Source organism: Equus asinus, chromosome 3 (assembly GCF_041296235.1).
Source record: "Equus asinus isolate D_3611 breed Donkey chromosome 3, EquAss-T2T_v2, whole genome shotgun sequence".
Lineage (NCBI taxonomy): Eukaryota > Metazoa > Chordata > Mammalia > Perissodactyla > Equidae > Equus > Equus asinus.
The window spans coordinates 38,150,001-38,165,800 of record NC_091792.1 but is presented as its reverse complement, the minus strand read 5'-3'; the positions used below and the strand labels follow the sequence as shown (position 1 = coordinate 38,165,800).

The 15,800-nt window shown below is 32.2% G+C and overlaps 1 protein-coding gene across 9 annotated transcripts in view; it reads left to right on the top strand.

Moving 5' to 3' along the window:
• Positions 1-15,800, top strand: part of LRBA (LPS responsive beige-like anchor protein) — a 705,137-nt gene that overhangs the window by 313,608 nt on the left and 375,729 nt on the right. For all 9 annotated transcript variants that reach the window (XM_070504873.1, XM_070504881.1, XM_070504880.1 and 6 more), the window contains exon 37: positions 12,907-13,073. In XM_070504873.1, the coding sequence (XP_070360974.1) occupies positions 12,907-13,073 (167 nt within the window). The remainder of the gene's footprint in view (positions 1-12,906; positions 13,074-15,800) is intronic.

Sequence of the window (15,800 nt, the reverse complement as noted above, 5' to 3'; positions counted from 1 at the left end):
CCTTTCTTATTTTTTCCCTTATACTTTTCACTCTTATTTGACCATGTCGTCTTAAAAAGAAGTGAGAGAGGGATGGTCAAAGTTAAAGATAAGTTTTTTGAAGCTAAGAATGATACCATTCTGTTTCCCATGATGATTCTGCATTGATGATTAATGTAGCCCATTGTCTTGCCATGTTCCTTTCTTGTTGTACACTTTGCGTAATCAATTTTGTCATTTCGTGAAGAGATGGTTGATTAATAGGTCTTCAGTCATCATGGCTTAATAGCAAAGCGTTAGAATGGCAGTTCTCTTCTCAACTTTGGTATTTATTTGCATTATGTTTTTGGACATCTTTCTTAACCTCTTTATGTATATTTCTCCATCTATAGGGCAGGAACAGTGAAATGATAAGCTTGGCAATATATATATTTTTAATTGTAGCTTTTCTATCATTGTTATTTTCTTCTCCTTAGATAAAAATGATGTTGAGAAATAATCATGAAAGTGATAAAATACTAGCATCATTAACTAAATGAGTATTCTACTCCTTTTAAATGTCCAAATCACTATAGTTTAAGCACCTGTCAATGAGACCACATGATTACTATGGCGCAGTTTAACATAGCTTTGACTTTCTAGTCAGATAACCTTGTGCAATAATCTTGGCTCTGTCATTTAGCAGCTATTGAGCTAAGACACCATTGCCTCATCTTAAAATCAGGATATTAATGGTATTTACCTATAGTAATTTTGTGAAGAGTAAATGGGATTTGTTAAATGTAAAGTGCTTGTTACTGTAATTCCATATTAAGAGTTCAGTAATGGAGCTATACGTGTTACTATAAAAGGGAGAGCATTTTTCCATTCTAAGTACTCTCTGGGAACATCCCAGGAATGCTTACATGTCCTGTAGTTCATCTGGGAGTCTTACCTCTACCACAGGGCCTTGATCCAGGCTACTGCTGTGTCAGAACTCTGGAGGCTATGTCTTACTATTATATAAGCGGCTTTTCCAGGAAGTAGCTGTTTTTTCATTAGCCCATTATCCAAAGCATGGACATAGACTTTTCTCATTTGTGAGCCTGGAACTGATAGAAGGGCATCACAATCCAGGGATGGAAAATAAAAGTCAGTATTGGATATTACATCTTTTAGAATTCATAGGCCATGCTCCTGTATAGGAAGTTTCTCTTGACCCTTCCTTGACATCTTTTTCTTTACCCCTTGTGCCTTTGCCATGTTGCAGAGGTTGCTTCAGCTCTCCCACGTTGAGAGCTCCTTGGACCACATTTTTTCTTCTTATAGTCCATGCCCACCTGCCTCAGGTTGATTGGCAATGGGACCATCAAATTACTTAAAGTAAATTCTTCGCCCAATTTGCCATATGTATTCTAGTATCTGTTCCACACCTGACCTATGCAATCATACTATTTCTCAGTATATTTCCAAAGTCTGGTGTATTCATTCTGGAATACACTATTTTTAGAGATTCTTCCAGGATGTGTTTTGACTTGTCTCAGTTTATATTTTAGCTTCTTGGTAATGGCCAGATTAAAAGCTGGGCTCACAACGTTGTCTTCTCTAAGTCTTCTGCTGGTAACTTTTGAATAGACCATATACATACTTATACAAGGCACATGTATACACATACATATAAAAATCATAATTTTCAGAGTTATTTGTGAAACTTAAAGGAGCTATCATTTTTGGGGCAAAGGAAAGCTACTTTAAAATGAGGTGATGTTTCTGCCTTTGAAAATTGTAAGTGATGCTTATTTAACCTCAAATGACAGAGCTATATTGCTGGGCACTCTATGAAAAGTGGGAAGCTAGAAAAAAACAAAGGAACTATATAGCATAGTTAAAATTGAACTTATATCTATGAGCAGTGCTGATCCAATTATATCCAAATTGAAAAATATTTTTTTCTTCATTGTCTTCTCAGTATATTCTAATAATATAAAGTACATTCTTGATAGGAAACTGGACCTCTTAATGCTATTGAAAAATTTCTTCCTGAAAATCTCTTTCTGAAAAAATTCAGAAACGCTCTGAATATATTCTTCATAGATATATCAAGCCTCTGTTTAAGCTTTCAATTTATGAAATGTCTTGGTTATCTTAACAATTGACCAAATCATGTGTTAGTAAAAAAACCTGCCTTTTCTTAGTGAATTTTAAAATAAAGGCAGGTAAGAAACTAAGCTAATTTAAAGTCTTCGTAGCGTATTTTATACAACACTTATCTCTTAGCATTCGCTCATATGAAATTAGAATATTGGCTTTGTTATTTATGATTTATTAGTACAAAGTAAAATCCAAATATAAGATCAAATATTTTATAGTAGAAAGCAGGATAGCAGTACTTGAGTTGGTAAAAATAGTTTCCTTCTGTTTCTCTGTTATACTAGTACTGCTTAAATGTCATCTGTTGACCAAACTGCTTGTTACTAGTCCACGAAGAGTTAAGTACAGAAATTGAATAAGTATTTAGAAACGTTTATAGCTTGAAAGTCTGGCACTGTCAGATTATTTCAAAAAAGCATCAGTTTTTAATGTATTTTAAAGAGTAGCAACAAAAACTGATTCTTTGTTATAGTTTGAGAAGCAGTACCTAAAAGCCAGTTGATATTCAGATGTGTTATTTTGACTTAGTCCACGTTAGCAGTACTTTTGAATAAGAAAGAAGTTATAGCAATATAACAAAATTCAGCTAAGCAAAATAAATATAGTTTGTTTATATGTTAAATGATTTATATAAACCTTTGAGGACTAATTGTCTTTGTGAAGGAAATGGGTAAAATTACATTAGCTATCCAAGGAAAATATAAGCAAGTATATATCAGAGTATTTAAAAAGAGAAGTCTTTGGTAATTAACACATCTTATCCTGTTATTCCTATCCTTGCTTTTTAAAAAGCTATGTGTTTGAGCTTCTTCTCTTATTTTTTTTTCCTCTTTATTGTGCTATCATTTATTTTTTCTATCTTAAGTGAGCCCTTTGTTCTTGGTGAACAGTTACTTAGCCTTTGATTCCACTGTGAAACTCTTCCTGGGTCTGAATACAGATGGTCTTGGACTTAAGATGGGTCAACTTACAGTTTTTTGACTTTATGATGGAACGATATTTTGACTTTATGATGGTGCAAAAGCTATACGTATTCACCAGAAACCGTACTTAGAATTTTGAATTTTGATCATTTCCTGAGCTAGCAATATGTGGTTCATAAATAGAATTACTTGGGTTTAACTCTATCCGTTGTTTAATTTTCATGTTACTTTTATTGATCCCAGGTACTAACCACATTTTACTTTATTTACCAAACTGACATCGCTGTGTGCAGGCATTGTTGAACAACTCAGCTTGTCTTTTTAGAAGATGTTTTGGTATTTACCTAAGAATTTTGTGATTTTTATTGGTAATAAATAATTCTAATGAAGTAATGAAATAATGTAAACAATACTATGTGTGGGTTTGACAAACAAGTGGAAACTATAGCCCTCTTCTTCGTGTTGTCTTGCTTTTACAGATACCATGTATAAGCATTTTTAAACAAGTTTTTTATTATCAAAGTCTAAAATAAAAAATTAGAACTTATATTAATCTTCAAATTATTGTAAAATACTGTTTGAGGACTGCCGTTTATAGAGATAAGAACCCAACACATTGTATCCAGTCCATTAAAATAATAAGAAATGGAAGAGATACTTTGATAAGTGTTCTGCCTGTTTTAACCTTGAATGCTGTTATCAGGGGGATGATACTATATCTGTTTCATTGGCTTAGGCTTTTTCGTGCTGAGAGAAATCAATACTTTGAGGCGTTGGATGACAGAGGAATCACTTCAGAATTAAAGGTGGCTGTCACACATTGTCATTGGTTGACTTTTGTTTGCTGTTGAGGTTTTTAAGCTTTCATTTTTCTAAGTCTTTTTCAGGAGGCTTTGTAAGATTTCTGTGGATAATTTGTGTTTTGATTAGACTTTAAATCTTAGTTAAGGGATCAAGTGTAAAGACTTCCAAAAGTGAAATATTGAAGAGCTCCTTAATTTGTTGTCCCTTAGGTGATTTCACTTTTAAATGGTTTCCAGTGCGACAAGTAATTTATAGTGTAAGTGATTTTGAGACAAATTGGGACGTAAGGTACTACACTTAAGTGTTTACCAGAAGGTATATTTAGTTAACTAAAAATATAATACGGTGTTTGTAGGCATGAAAAACAAAGAAGGTAGAACTTTATATCCTGACATGGAAATGATGTTTAGTTTGATTCCATTTATACAGGAATTGCATCTTACTGTTAACAGTTACTACCCCTGTAGAAAACAGCTGGCCAAACAGGGGGAAGGTGGAAGAGAGAACTCTCTTTTTATTTCGTATAAATCATTACTTTTTGATTTGTTTTTGAAAGCAAGTGTATGTTTCTTTTAAAAAAGTTTAAAACACAAAACTTGTAAAACCAATACATTTCAGTTGCTTAATTAACATTAAATATTACTAAATTAGGAGAAAGGCTTATATAATATTTTTAAGATTTTAGCCTTGAAATTTTTAATTGGAATTTACTTGTTTTATAATCTGTTAGTCATCAAACATACTGAAGCTTAACTCTAGAAACAATGTGTATTTAACATTATTAATTTACCTCTTCTTGACACTGAAAGGCAGTCGTTCTGAGAAGGCTTTTATATACGTCTATCCAATCACACCCCTTTTTTGCTTTATTATACTGTTCTGATTTTATGAAATGACTTATTTGCTTTTGTTTGTTCTTTCAATATTTAAATATGTTTCTTTTAGTATTATAATTTCTTTACCAGTTTTTGAACTTTAAGTGGAATCATGAAGACTGTCTTTTGACTTAGCATTTTTAGTTCAGCATTATGTTCATGAAATTCAGTCAGTTTGTTACATTTTCATATTTCATTTTCAATGCTGTGTAGTATAGCATTACATGAGTAGACCATTAGTTTTTCATAATCTCTTCTACTGTTGATCAGCAATTAGGTTGTTTCCAGTTTTTAACTATTATAAACAGTGCTGTTTTGACCATTTTACAAGTCTTTTGGTGCACATACTCATGCATTTCTGTAGGATGGAGTTACTTGACTGTAGTGTTCATGGTTTCCATTTTAATAGATATTGCCACAGTGTCTTGCAAAAATGTGTACCACTACCAACATCAGTATATAGCTGTTCGCATCACTCTATGTTCTCATCAACAGTTGATCAGTGCTTTTTATTTTAGTATTCTGGTAATTGTGTAGTGGTACCTTGTGTGTTTATTTTGGATTTTATTTACAGATGAAGCTGTTCATTTTTTCTCCTGCTTGTTACATTTCATTTATTTTGTACTTTTGTGAAGCACTTGTTTGTCTTCTCCTATCCAGTTTCTTACTGGTTCTCTGTCTTTTCCTCATTGATCGCAGAGAATTCTTTTGTGATTTATTGTGGTCAGTTCCTCCCTACATACGTACATCCAACCCCAGGCAACTGCTTTTTTGGTTTCTGTTGTTATAGATAGTTTTACGTGTTATACAATTTCATATAAATGTGGAATTATGTAGTAGATACACTAATGTCTGGATTCTTTTGGTCAGCATACAGTGTTTGATATTCATCCACACTCTTGTGTGTATCATTCATTTCTTTTTATTGCTGAGTTGTATTACTTTGTGCGTTCATCTACAGCTGGATATTGTGTCATTTCCCTGTGTTTGGCTCTTATGATTCAAAACACTATGGGTATTTTCATATGTATATTTTTGTGGAAATCTGTTCTTAGTCGTTTTGAGGAAATACTTAGGAGTGGAATTTCTTGGTGCTGTTGTAAGCATATGTTAAAGCTTTCAAGAAACCACCAGCTTTCTAAAGTAGTTGTAGATTTTGTACTCCAACCAGCTAGGTAGGTATGAGACTTCCATTTGCTCCACATTTTTGCCAATATTGGGTATTGTCACTATTTAATTTCAACCATTCTAGTGAATACATAGTGATAGCTTATTGTGATTTTTATTTCAATTTCTCTAGTGACTAAACATCTTCTCATGTACTTATTAGTCATTTATATATCTTTTGGAAAGTGTCTGTTCAAATCCTTTGCCCATTATTTTAAATTTGTTTGTCTTATTGAGTTGTCAGAGTTCTTTATATATCCTGTAAGGAGATCATTTGTCGGTTATATGTATGGTGAATGTTTTTTCCCAATTTTTCTCTTTCCTTTTATTTTCTAAATGGTACCTTTTAAAGAGAAGATTCTATAAATTTGATGAAGTGTAATTTATCGACTTTTTTATGGTTATAATATTCTTTTATGGTTCCTTTTAGGGTTTCCAGTCTAAGAATTCCGGTGTAAGAATTCTCTGCCTATCCTGAGGTCATCAGATTTTCTGCTATGTTTTCTTCTAGGAGTGTTAAAGTTTTAACTTTTACATACAGGTCTTTGATTCATTTTGAATTAAAATTTTGTGTTTGGTATGAGGCAAAGGCAAATTTTTTTCTTTTTTCTTTTTCCTGTAGGTGGCCAGATGTTTTGGCACCAGTTTTTGAAAAGATATTCTTTCTTCATTTAATAATCTAACTCTCTTGATTTCTAATTTTGTAGTATGCTTCAAAGAGTGTAAAATCTTGCAATTTTGTTTTTTGTAAAATTGTTTTGCTATTATTGTTTTCTTTTTTCTTCATTTGCATTTAAGAATCAGCTCATCAATATCCATAAGAAAACCTGCTAAATTATTAAGCAAACTTAAATTAATTTAAAAATTATGCCAAAAAATTATGAAAACCTGCTAAATTTATAGTTAAATTTAAAAATTAAATTTTTAATTTGTGTTGAATCTATAAAATCAATTTGAGGAGAGTAGATACTTTAACAATACTGAGTTTTTAAAATCAATAAACATCGTGTATTTCTTCACTTATTTAGTCTTATTTTCTCTTAGCACTATATTGTAATTCTCATTGTATAGATTTGTATATTTTTAAATATATTGCTAAGTATTTCATGTTTTTAATGCTATTGTAAATGGTATTATTTCTTTGTTTTCATTTTCCAGTTGTTCATTGCCAGTATATAGAAATAGAATTAATGTTTAGTATATTGACCTTGTATCTAAGAAACTTGTTAAACTTACTTATAAATTCTATTGTTTTTTTCTAGAACCCTTAGGATTGTTACATACATAAACATATCTACAAATGAAGACTGTGTTACTCCTTCCTTTCCAAACTGTATTTTTATTTCTTCTTTTTTGCCTCATTGTACTGGTTAGGACTTCTCTTACAGTATTGAATGGAAGTCATCAGAAAGGACGTACTTATTTTATCCCCAATTTTAGTTGAATGTTTTTCACAGATACCCTTCCTAAGGTTTAGGAAGTCTCTTTGTATTCCTAATTTATAGAGTTGTGGTTTTTTCTTTCTTTTCTTTTTTTTTTTTTTTAATCATGAAAGGGTTTTGGATGTTGTAAAATGCTTTTTTAAAAAAGAAAATCTTTTGAGGAGATATGTTTTTCTCCTTTTTTTCTGTTATATGGTAAATTATATTGCTTGATATTCAAATATTAAATCAGCTTTGCATTCCATGCATAAATTTCATTGCATGATGATGTATATAATCCATTTGATGTTTAGCTGAGTGCTAGTAATGCTAGTTAAGGATTTTTGTGTTTATTTGCACAAATTATAGTAGTTTTTAGTTTTCTATTGCTGTAATGTAAAATTAGGTGCAATGTATTCCTTAGCCTCTGTCATCTGAAAGAATTTAAGATTTGTGTTATTTCTTCCTTAAGTATTTAATATTTTCTAATTTAACATTTAAAGCTATAAATTTTCCTCTAAATGCTGATCTAGCTGATTCCCACAAATTTTTCTAATTTTCCTTGTGATTTCATCTTTGATCCATAAGTTATTTAGAGATGAAGTGTTTTGAAACTTTTCTGATAGTATTTTTTTTCACTCTATATTCAGCCAAAGAATCAAAAAGACTTCTAGATTTCTATATTTCTTTTTCTGTATAACTTCTTCTCTAGTAGTTTGTTCTGTAGATTTCTATCTTACCTTCTCAATAGACATCTTTAAACTTGTTTCACATGTAAAAGTCATAGGAGAAATATATTTCCTGGTCCTTGAATATGTCTTGAGGATATTTGAGGAATAATATATAATCTGAGTGTATCTGACATATAGGATGCATAGGCAAGCATGTTGAAAGATAATATACCACATTACTGAATTATAGAAGGCCATTTGGTCTAGCTAGTAAAATGTGGTCCTAATTGTTCAATATTTTAGACAGTCATGTAACTTTTTTGAGGTTCGGGTATATAAAAATATCTGTGCTCTACCAAAATAAATTCTTCTAGAGATAATTCTGGAACTGTTCAAAAGGGGACAATTAGAAGATTATTTCAAGAGCTTAACTGGGAACTGATAAAGGTCTGTATCAGGGCAGTGGTAATAGTGATTAAGAAGTTTTGCTTAAGTGAAATGACGTGATATGAAGTGAGGGAAACTGAGAAGTCACAGATGACAGAAACAGAAAATCTTGCCCTTTCGAGTGTAATAGCATGTCTGGGATAAAGATGGTGGGTTCAGTTTTGTACATTTTTCATTTTAGATGCTTATTGGTTTATTAGAGTTTATCCTACTGTTAGAAATGTGAACTCACAGTTTAGGAAAACAGTTGAGTCAGATATGAAAAATTTGAAAGCTAGACTTAAATTGATAATAGTAGATGATGTGGGAGTGGATGATATTGCCAAAGGACATTTGACAAAGCCTTGGGAAAATGTGAGCATTTCATAATGGGGAATAGTAAAGGGAAAAGTTTGACCACAAACAACGGTGATCAGAGTGATGACAGGAGGATACTAGAGGAATCTGCTTAATTTTATGTTCACTCCTCTCTGAGCTTTCTTGCAAAGAACAAATACTGTAGTTAGGTAGAGGCGTAGCATCTGGAAGGAAAGACTAAATGCGATACTGTTTTTATTTCTTCACTTATGTTTAAAAAGACAGAGTAGTCACTTGAATTATAAATGGCCAGACTGAATTATTTCTCTCTTCAGTTGTTATTTTATGTTTTCCCTGCAAGTAAGTGAATTTCTTTTAAGAACTAGGTTTATTTATCTTATGTTTAATATGCTAATTCTAGAGTAATAAATCTTAGATTTCTTTAGCAATAATAAAATACATTTCAATCGTTAGTTTCCAAGATGCTTATTTCTTTTCCTTTTAGATTCGCATATTTTTGTGGTCATTGTTGTGATGTCATATTACCCAGTATGTGGTGCTTAAAATAGGAAAACAGAAAAGTTGATGTAAAGTAAAATTGAATGAAAGTATTAGACCTGGTCCTTGATTTTATTGATAGATACATTTTGGTAGAGTCTCTTGTGGTACTTCCACTCAACCTTCAAACACAAGCACACATACTTACAAATATATTCCCCGCCAATTAAGTAACATATACTTGATCTTGAAGCAAATATTCCTCATCTGTACTTGACTTTGAATGATGTCACATGTAGAGTATATTATTGGTTTTTAATAGGAACGTGTTCAAATTACATTTTAAAGATATTTTAAGAAATAGATACAAGTTCATTACATCTTTACAAAGCATTCTTGTTTGGTTTCCTTTTATCATGTTTTAATGTCAGATGTGACTCTAATGTTCCACAATGAGACAGAGATTGATAATCGAGAAAGAATAGCCCTTTAATGTGATTTATATCTATAGATTTTATGTCAGATATGAAAAGTTGCTGTTTAAATTGTAAAGGAAGATCCATTAAAGAACACTTTAAACCATTTTACTATTTAGCTTACCTTGGACTCTTCTTTTTAGAATTATGCCTTTTCAAACAAACTTTGAGAGCTTACCAAATGTTATTAAAATATAGTTTGATCAAATTAAATTATTTTAATAATAAAAGAAATTATAGGTTATTCAATAATTTTTTGGTACTTTTAGTACTGTTTAATATGAAGGTATATGGTGTTTGGGGGGAATATAGAAGCTAATGATTTTCTAATTTCCATCAATAATTTTAAGTTTTTCTTATCAAATGAGGTTATCAAGGGCAGATTATGGATAGAGTAGGGAATGTTGAGGGTATAAAAATTCCACAAGTGTCTCCCATTTTATCCTGTTGATTTCAGTGTATAGTTGGGTTAGATATAAAGTAATGCTTCCTAGTTGTTGATTGAATCTCTGAGAATAGCACATAGCAGATGACATTTTTGTTACAATGGAATAATTCCCTAGTTATCTTCACTTAAACTACTGCTCCTGCAAATATTTCTTACTCATATTTTCTTTTACTTGCTCAAATCATATTTTTGGCAAACTAAACTATCCTGTGGTTTGTTTGGCTTCGTCTTTTTTGTTTTTTAATATGGTATATGACATTTGCCTTTAATTTCTTATAAATGGATATAATTTCCAACATGATTTACTTTCTCCACATCAATGCTTAGATAAAACAACTAGTTTGCCTTTACCAGTGTACAAAAAGTAACCTCTCACAGGTTGTGTGTGGCTTCCTAAGTGTCCAATCTTAGCGCTAATAGAATCCTCTCACTTTGCAGATAAAGACAGTTAGCCCTTAAGAGTAAAGTGAGTTAGTTGCCCAAGACTGCCGGGAAATACTACCAAGGTCGATATTTTAATCTGGTTTTGTTTTGCTTCCCAATCTTATGTTTATTCATATACATATACAATACACATTCATATATATATATACTATGATTCTTAGTAGCTTTTTTCAGTCCATATCTGCATTCCAGAATTTCTTCCATCTATTACTTTTTCTACTTGTATTCTGTATTTGGGTCAAACTGTATTGCTTCTCCCCTCCCTGAAATTGACCTGTGTTTTTCTGCCTTGCCTTTGCTTTAAGGTTCTCTTTATTTCCACCCAACAATAAGTTATCTTCTCAAATTCTTTCATTTTTTGTCTTCATTCGTAGCATCTTGTATATTCTTCTTACTACTTCTGTAAACCTTTTTACTAAAAATCACTTATAGCTTCAGTGATTTACTGTCAGTGATATACTTTTATTACCACTTCCCTCCCTCCAATCTAGAAGGAATGGGGATTCTGTAGGGCAAAAGCTATCAAGATAATTAAACCTTTGATCCCTATAGCCTAGTGTTTTGCACAGCCTAAGAAATATTTGATTCCTTATACATGTACATAAACACTTTATCAATTGGGTTGCTTTTGGTGTTAGGAACAGAAAACCCGGTTGATACAGGAGGGCAGTGAATGAATGGGAACTTACAGATTCTCATAAAATGTCTAAAAATAAATCTCACAGAAAGTCTAAACATACCGTGGTCTTTGATTGATCCAGTAGTTCATGATTCTATTTGAAATAAGCTCTATATTTCTATAATTCTCATAGGTCTACTTCCTTTAGGTTTTGACTTCCTTCTCAGGCTAGCTTCCCTCATGGTACAGAGAGAGCTTTCCATACTCCTGGAATTATGTACTTCCTCTTTTAAATCCTAAATGGAAGGAAGGAACTATCCAACAAAAATCCCGACCTTTCCTCTTAGTGTAGTGCATCAGTTAGATTATGACCTTCCCTGAGCCAGTTTTTCCATGTGGGTGTGATTATTACACCCATTGGTTTAGGACAATTAGGACCATCTCTTGTTGCTGGCGCAGTACTTCGGGTAGTGTGTGGCAGTCGTCTATCTAAACTGGTATACAGTAGGAAGGGCAGGCAATCACAATGTGTATCAATACATAAACTAGTAATATTGCTACAATATCAAATTTTTGTTACTTATCGTAGGTTGTGTATACATGTGTATGAATATGTGAGCTTGCATTTGGAGGTTAAGGGGAGGAGCCCAATAGACCCTGTGAATAGAATTAAAGATCAAGTTTACATTAATCTCTGTTTTCCTATTTTAAGCAATTAATTAACTAGGTAGCATAACATCATAAACATGGCACCACACATATGTGAATTCCAAAAGAAAAGAAATAAACATCTTGGAAACGAGTGATTGTGTTGTATCTGATTATTGCTGAAGAATCCTAGAATTTTTTGGTAAAATTGATAATATCTAAGGCAGTACTTTTCAAACTTCAACATATTAGTCACCTGGGGATCTTCTTAAAATCCAGATTCTGATTTAGTAGGTGTGGAGTGAGTGAGACCTATAATTCTACACTTTTACTAAGTTGCTACATGATTCCAGTACTGCTGGTCCATTTTGCATCGCTAGGGTTTAAAACACCAAACTATTTTTCTCATTTTCTGAAGGTGTTGAGAACTAGCTCAGTTTACTGTTGCAAGCCACCGTTGTCTCTTTTCTGGACTTCTGCAGTAGTCTCATAACTGGTCTCCCTCAACTTCTCTTGTCCCACTGCAATCCGTTCTCTAACTGGAGCTACAGTGATCATTTTCTATGTAAATCAATCATATCACTCCCCTACTTAAAGGTTTGCAGTGGTATCCCATTGCATTAGAATAGGATCTAAACTCCCTTACCATAACTACACATTACTGAATGATTCAACCCTGCCCTCCTCTCTAAAATCATTTCATACCATTCTTCCCCTTATTTGCTTTACCTGGAGTGCTTTGCAACCACCCTTCACACTACTTGTAATGTGGGTCCCTGCATCTTCTCATGACTGGCTTCTTCTCATTATTCAGGTCTCTGCTTAAATACTACCCGCTTCTGAGTGTATCTTGTGAATGACTTCATAGAAGTAAATTCTTGGGAGATTGTTGTACTGAGACAGTGGATCACTAAATCTCAGTCAGTTAATGAGGGATATAAAAGTAACTTTAAATTTTTGTTTGGTTCAATTCATGGTAGAGATTGTTTCATGATGCATTTTAAAGTTTTTTTTCTGTATTTTTATGGTATTAATAGGTGTTTCTTTTTCCTCTCCAAGTCGCTGTGTGCCCAGTACTCTGCAGACAAACGAGAAGATGAGAAGATGTGTGATCATTTGATAAGAGCAGCTAAATATCGAGACCATGTGACAGCAACTCAACTAGTCCAGAAAATTATCAACATTCTCACAGACAAGCATGGAGCCTGGGGAAATTCTGCAGTGAGGTAAAGGGATGCCTTTAGGATTTGGCCACTGATTTTCTATAGAAGGCCTAGGTTTAGATAAATGGCCTTGGATATGATCAAGGCCAGATGAAGAACAGAGTAATTTAATTTTGTATTTTATCATCTACTATGAATTTAAAGCAAAGGGGAAGTAGAAAATCATTGTGGGAACAGGTATGGATCTTTGTGGATGTTTCAGTTCCCTCAGCTACTTCTGAAAGAATGTTTCCTCATATATTTATTCATTTTGGAGTGACTTGTTAAGGGAAATAGTTAATGTAAACTATTTTATTAGCTATACTTATATCTGAATTTATACAAATACAATATTTTATTTTAAGAAACTATTCACTAAAGACTGTTGAATTCTTAACACATATATTTGAAAACATATTATAGGTTGTTTTCTTGAATTGCCTTGCAAATTTAACTATGATGATAAAAATGGTTAAATGCCTTCTTTAACATTTTATTCACTATATCTACCTCGTTTCAAGATTACCAAACTGAAAGTGGTATTTTTGATTCTAATTTCTAGAAAACAAAATAACTAAATTACCTTCTAGACCTAAGGAACTTAGACAAATTGTAAAATTTGGTGTCCTTGGAATGTTTTATGCAACAAATCTTAGAAACCTGTTTTGTCTCATTTAGATAATGTTAACACAAAATTTCAGTATTTTCCCCTTAGAAAGAGATATTTTTAAATTCCTCATTTCTGGATAGCTTTTTCCAGAAGACAACAACAAAAAAAATGGAAATAGTAAATTATTTGTATATTACCTGTAAGTGTAATTGCTTTCCACTTATGTTTTAAGCAACTTATGTGTCTAGCAGACATCTAAGTCCAGTTTTAGAAATTTTCCAGTAAATAGAAAATTTTATTTTTTTTAAAGCTGAATTTTAAACTATTTGAGTTGAAAGGTACTTGTTATGGGATGTTTTTATTTTGAGTACAAGGATTCACTAATACAGAGTAGATATAGCTCATGATGCTTATTATGAAGACTACTTAAATAAAATGAATTACATTTCTGGGCATATCATTTTTGGTGTTCAGAGGAAGGAATGCAGAGCAATGACTTGAGGGCAAAAGGACTAAATAAAGGCAGGAATTGTGTGTGTTTGTTTTAATTCTATTCCAACTGATCTCAGCTGCAACAGTGGTCATGGAAATGACATGAATGACTGGTCAGAGCTCTCTGGTGCCTTGTTTTGCAACATCTACAAGCCTGTGGGTGTGTGTTTGGGACAGGGAGTGGTATTATTAAGAGTTTTAGACTTTCAAGATATGTACTTTAATGTTACAGACAGATTTGATGTAGTCATTTTGACATCAAGTACTGAGTAAATTAGGATATTACTTTGATGTACAGTACCTGGCACATATTGAGAACTCAATATGTATTTGTTGAATTTTTCTAAAAAGTGTTTTTTTTAACCTAAAAGGAGTTCTACAATTTTAAAATTGAAAAGTTTTAGGTAATTTATGCCAAGTGTGTTAGTTCTTTCTAGTGATAGATATACCTTTGTATAGCACAGTATACCTGTGCTATCAACGTGAAAATGTTGTTTTTCTGAAGTTATTTTGGTGTAATAAAGTGTCTTGGAGAACTAAATGGACTGTGAAGTGTATTTACATAGAAATAATTGGTGTTTCTATAATAGAATTGTTGAAAGGCATCAACTCTGTTATTCTATATAGCTAGAAACAATTGAAGTAAATTCTGAAATTTTAATATTTTCAAAAATCCACAGACAGGAAAACACTTTTTACTTTTTTTCTCCCAAATCGAAATAGCTGTGAAATTGTTGGCTTTTAAATGTGTGCATTTTTAATTAGGATCAACAACAAAGGATGTCTCATCAAGGGGAAAATTAATATTAGTGAATTGATATTTTTCTCTCTATAATCTCATAACTTACTTAGGTTTTATTAAAAATAATATTGTAGAAAAGCACATTGGCTCCGTGCCGATACTTCTTTTGTCATTATATTTAGTGCTGTGTCACATTCAACTGTTACTTATTTAGAACACCTGGTTGCTTCCTAAAGCCTTTAATACAATTATCTTAAAATAGTTGTTTTCAATATTAATTCCGATTAAAGTGAATCTGTAGACCTCAGTGCACCTTTTTAAGGTAGCTATGTAAGAAAATGTAGCTGACAAAATGTATACTGGCTCACCATTCCTTGACAGTGGTTAACTATTCTGTGATTTTCCTTGTATGAGGCTTGCATAATCAGCTTGTAAATTATGGACATGGTTGTAATAAATGAGACTAACACAGTGTACTTTGTTCTTCACTTAGCATAATTCTAGAAAACATAAATGGCATTAGAGAGAAATCAGAGTCATACTGTAGCTGTAATGCATTTAACTATCCTAAGCCTGTTAAAAGAAATATGCACAATGAGCAAAATTCTAGTAAAGAGGATTAAATTATTTTAAGTATAATTTCTTTGTGTTTTATCTAAAGAATTACAGTAACATTTTGTCTTATAAATTCAATCATATTAGAATATTTAGAAATTTCATTTGTGGCATTTTTTATTTTGACCCTCCTTTGGAATCCACATAATTTGCTTGTAGCCATGGCTATGTAGGCCTAGTACTTTCCCATTAATGTCATTTATTTTGTTTCACTATTGATGGCTTTTCTAATGCCACACGATCAGTGGGCTGCATTGCTGGCAGCTGGCCTGGGATCGGCAGTGGTTTTAAT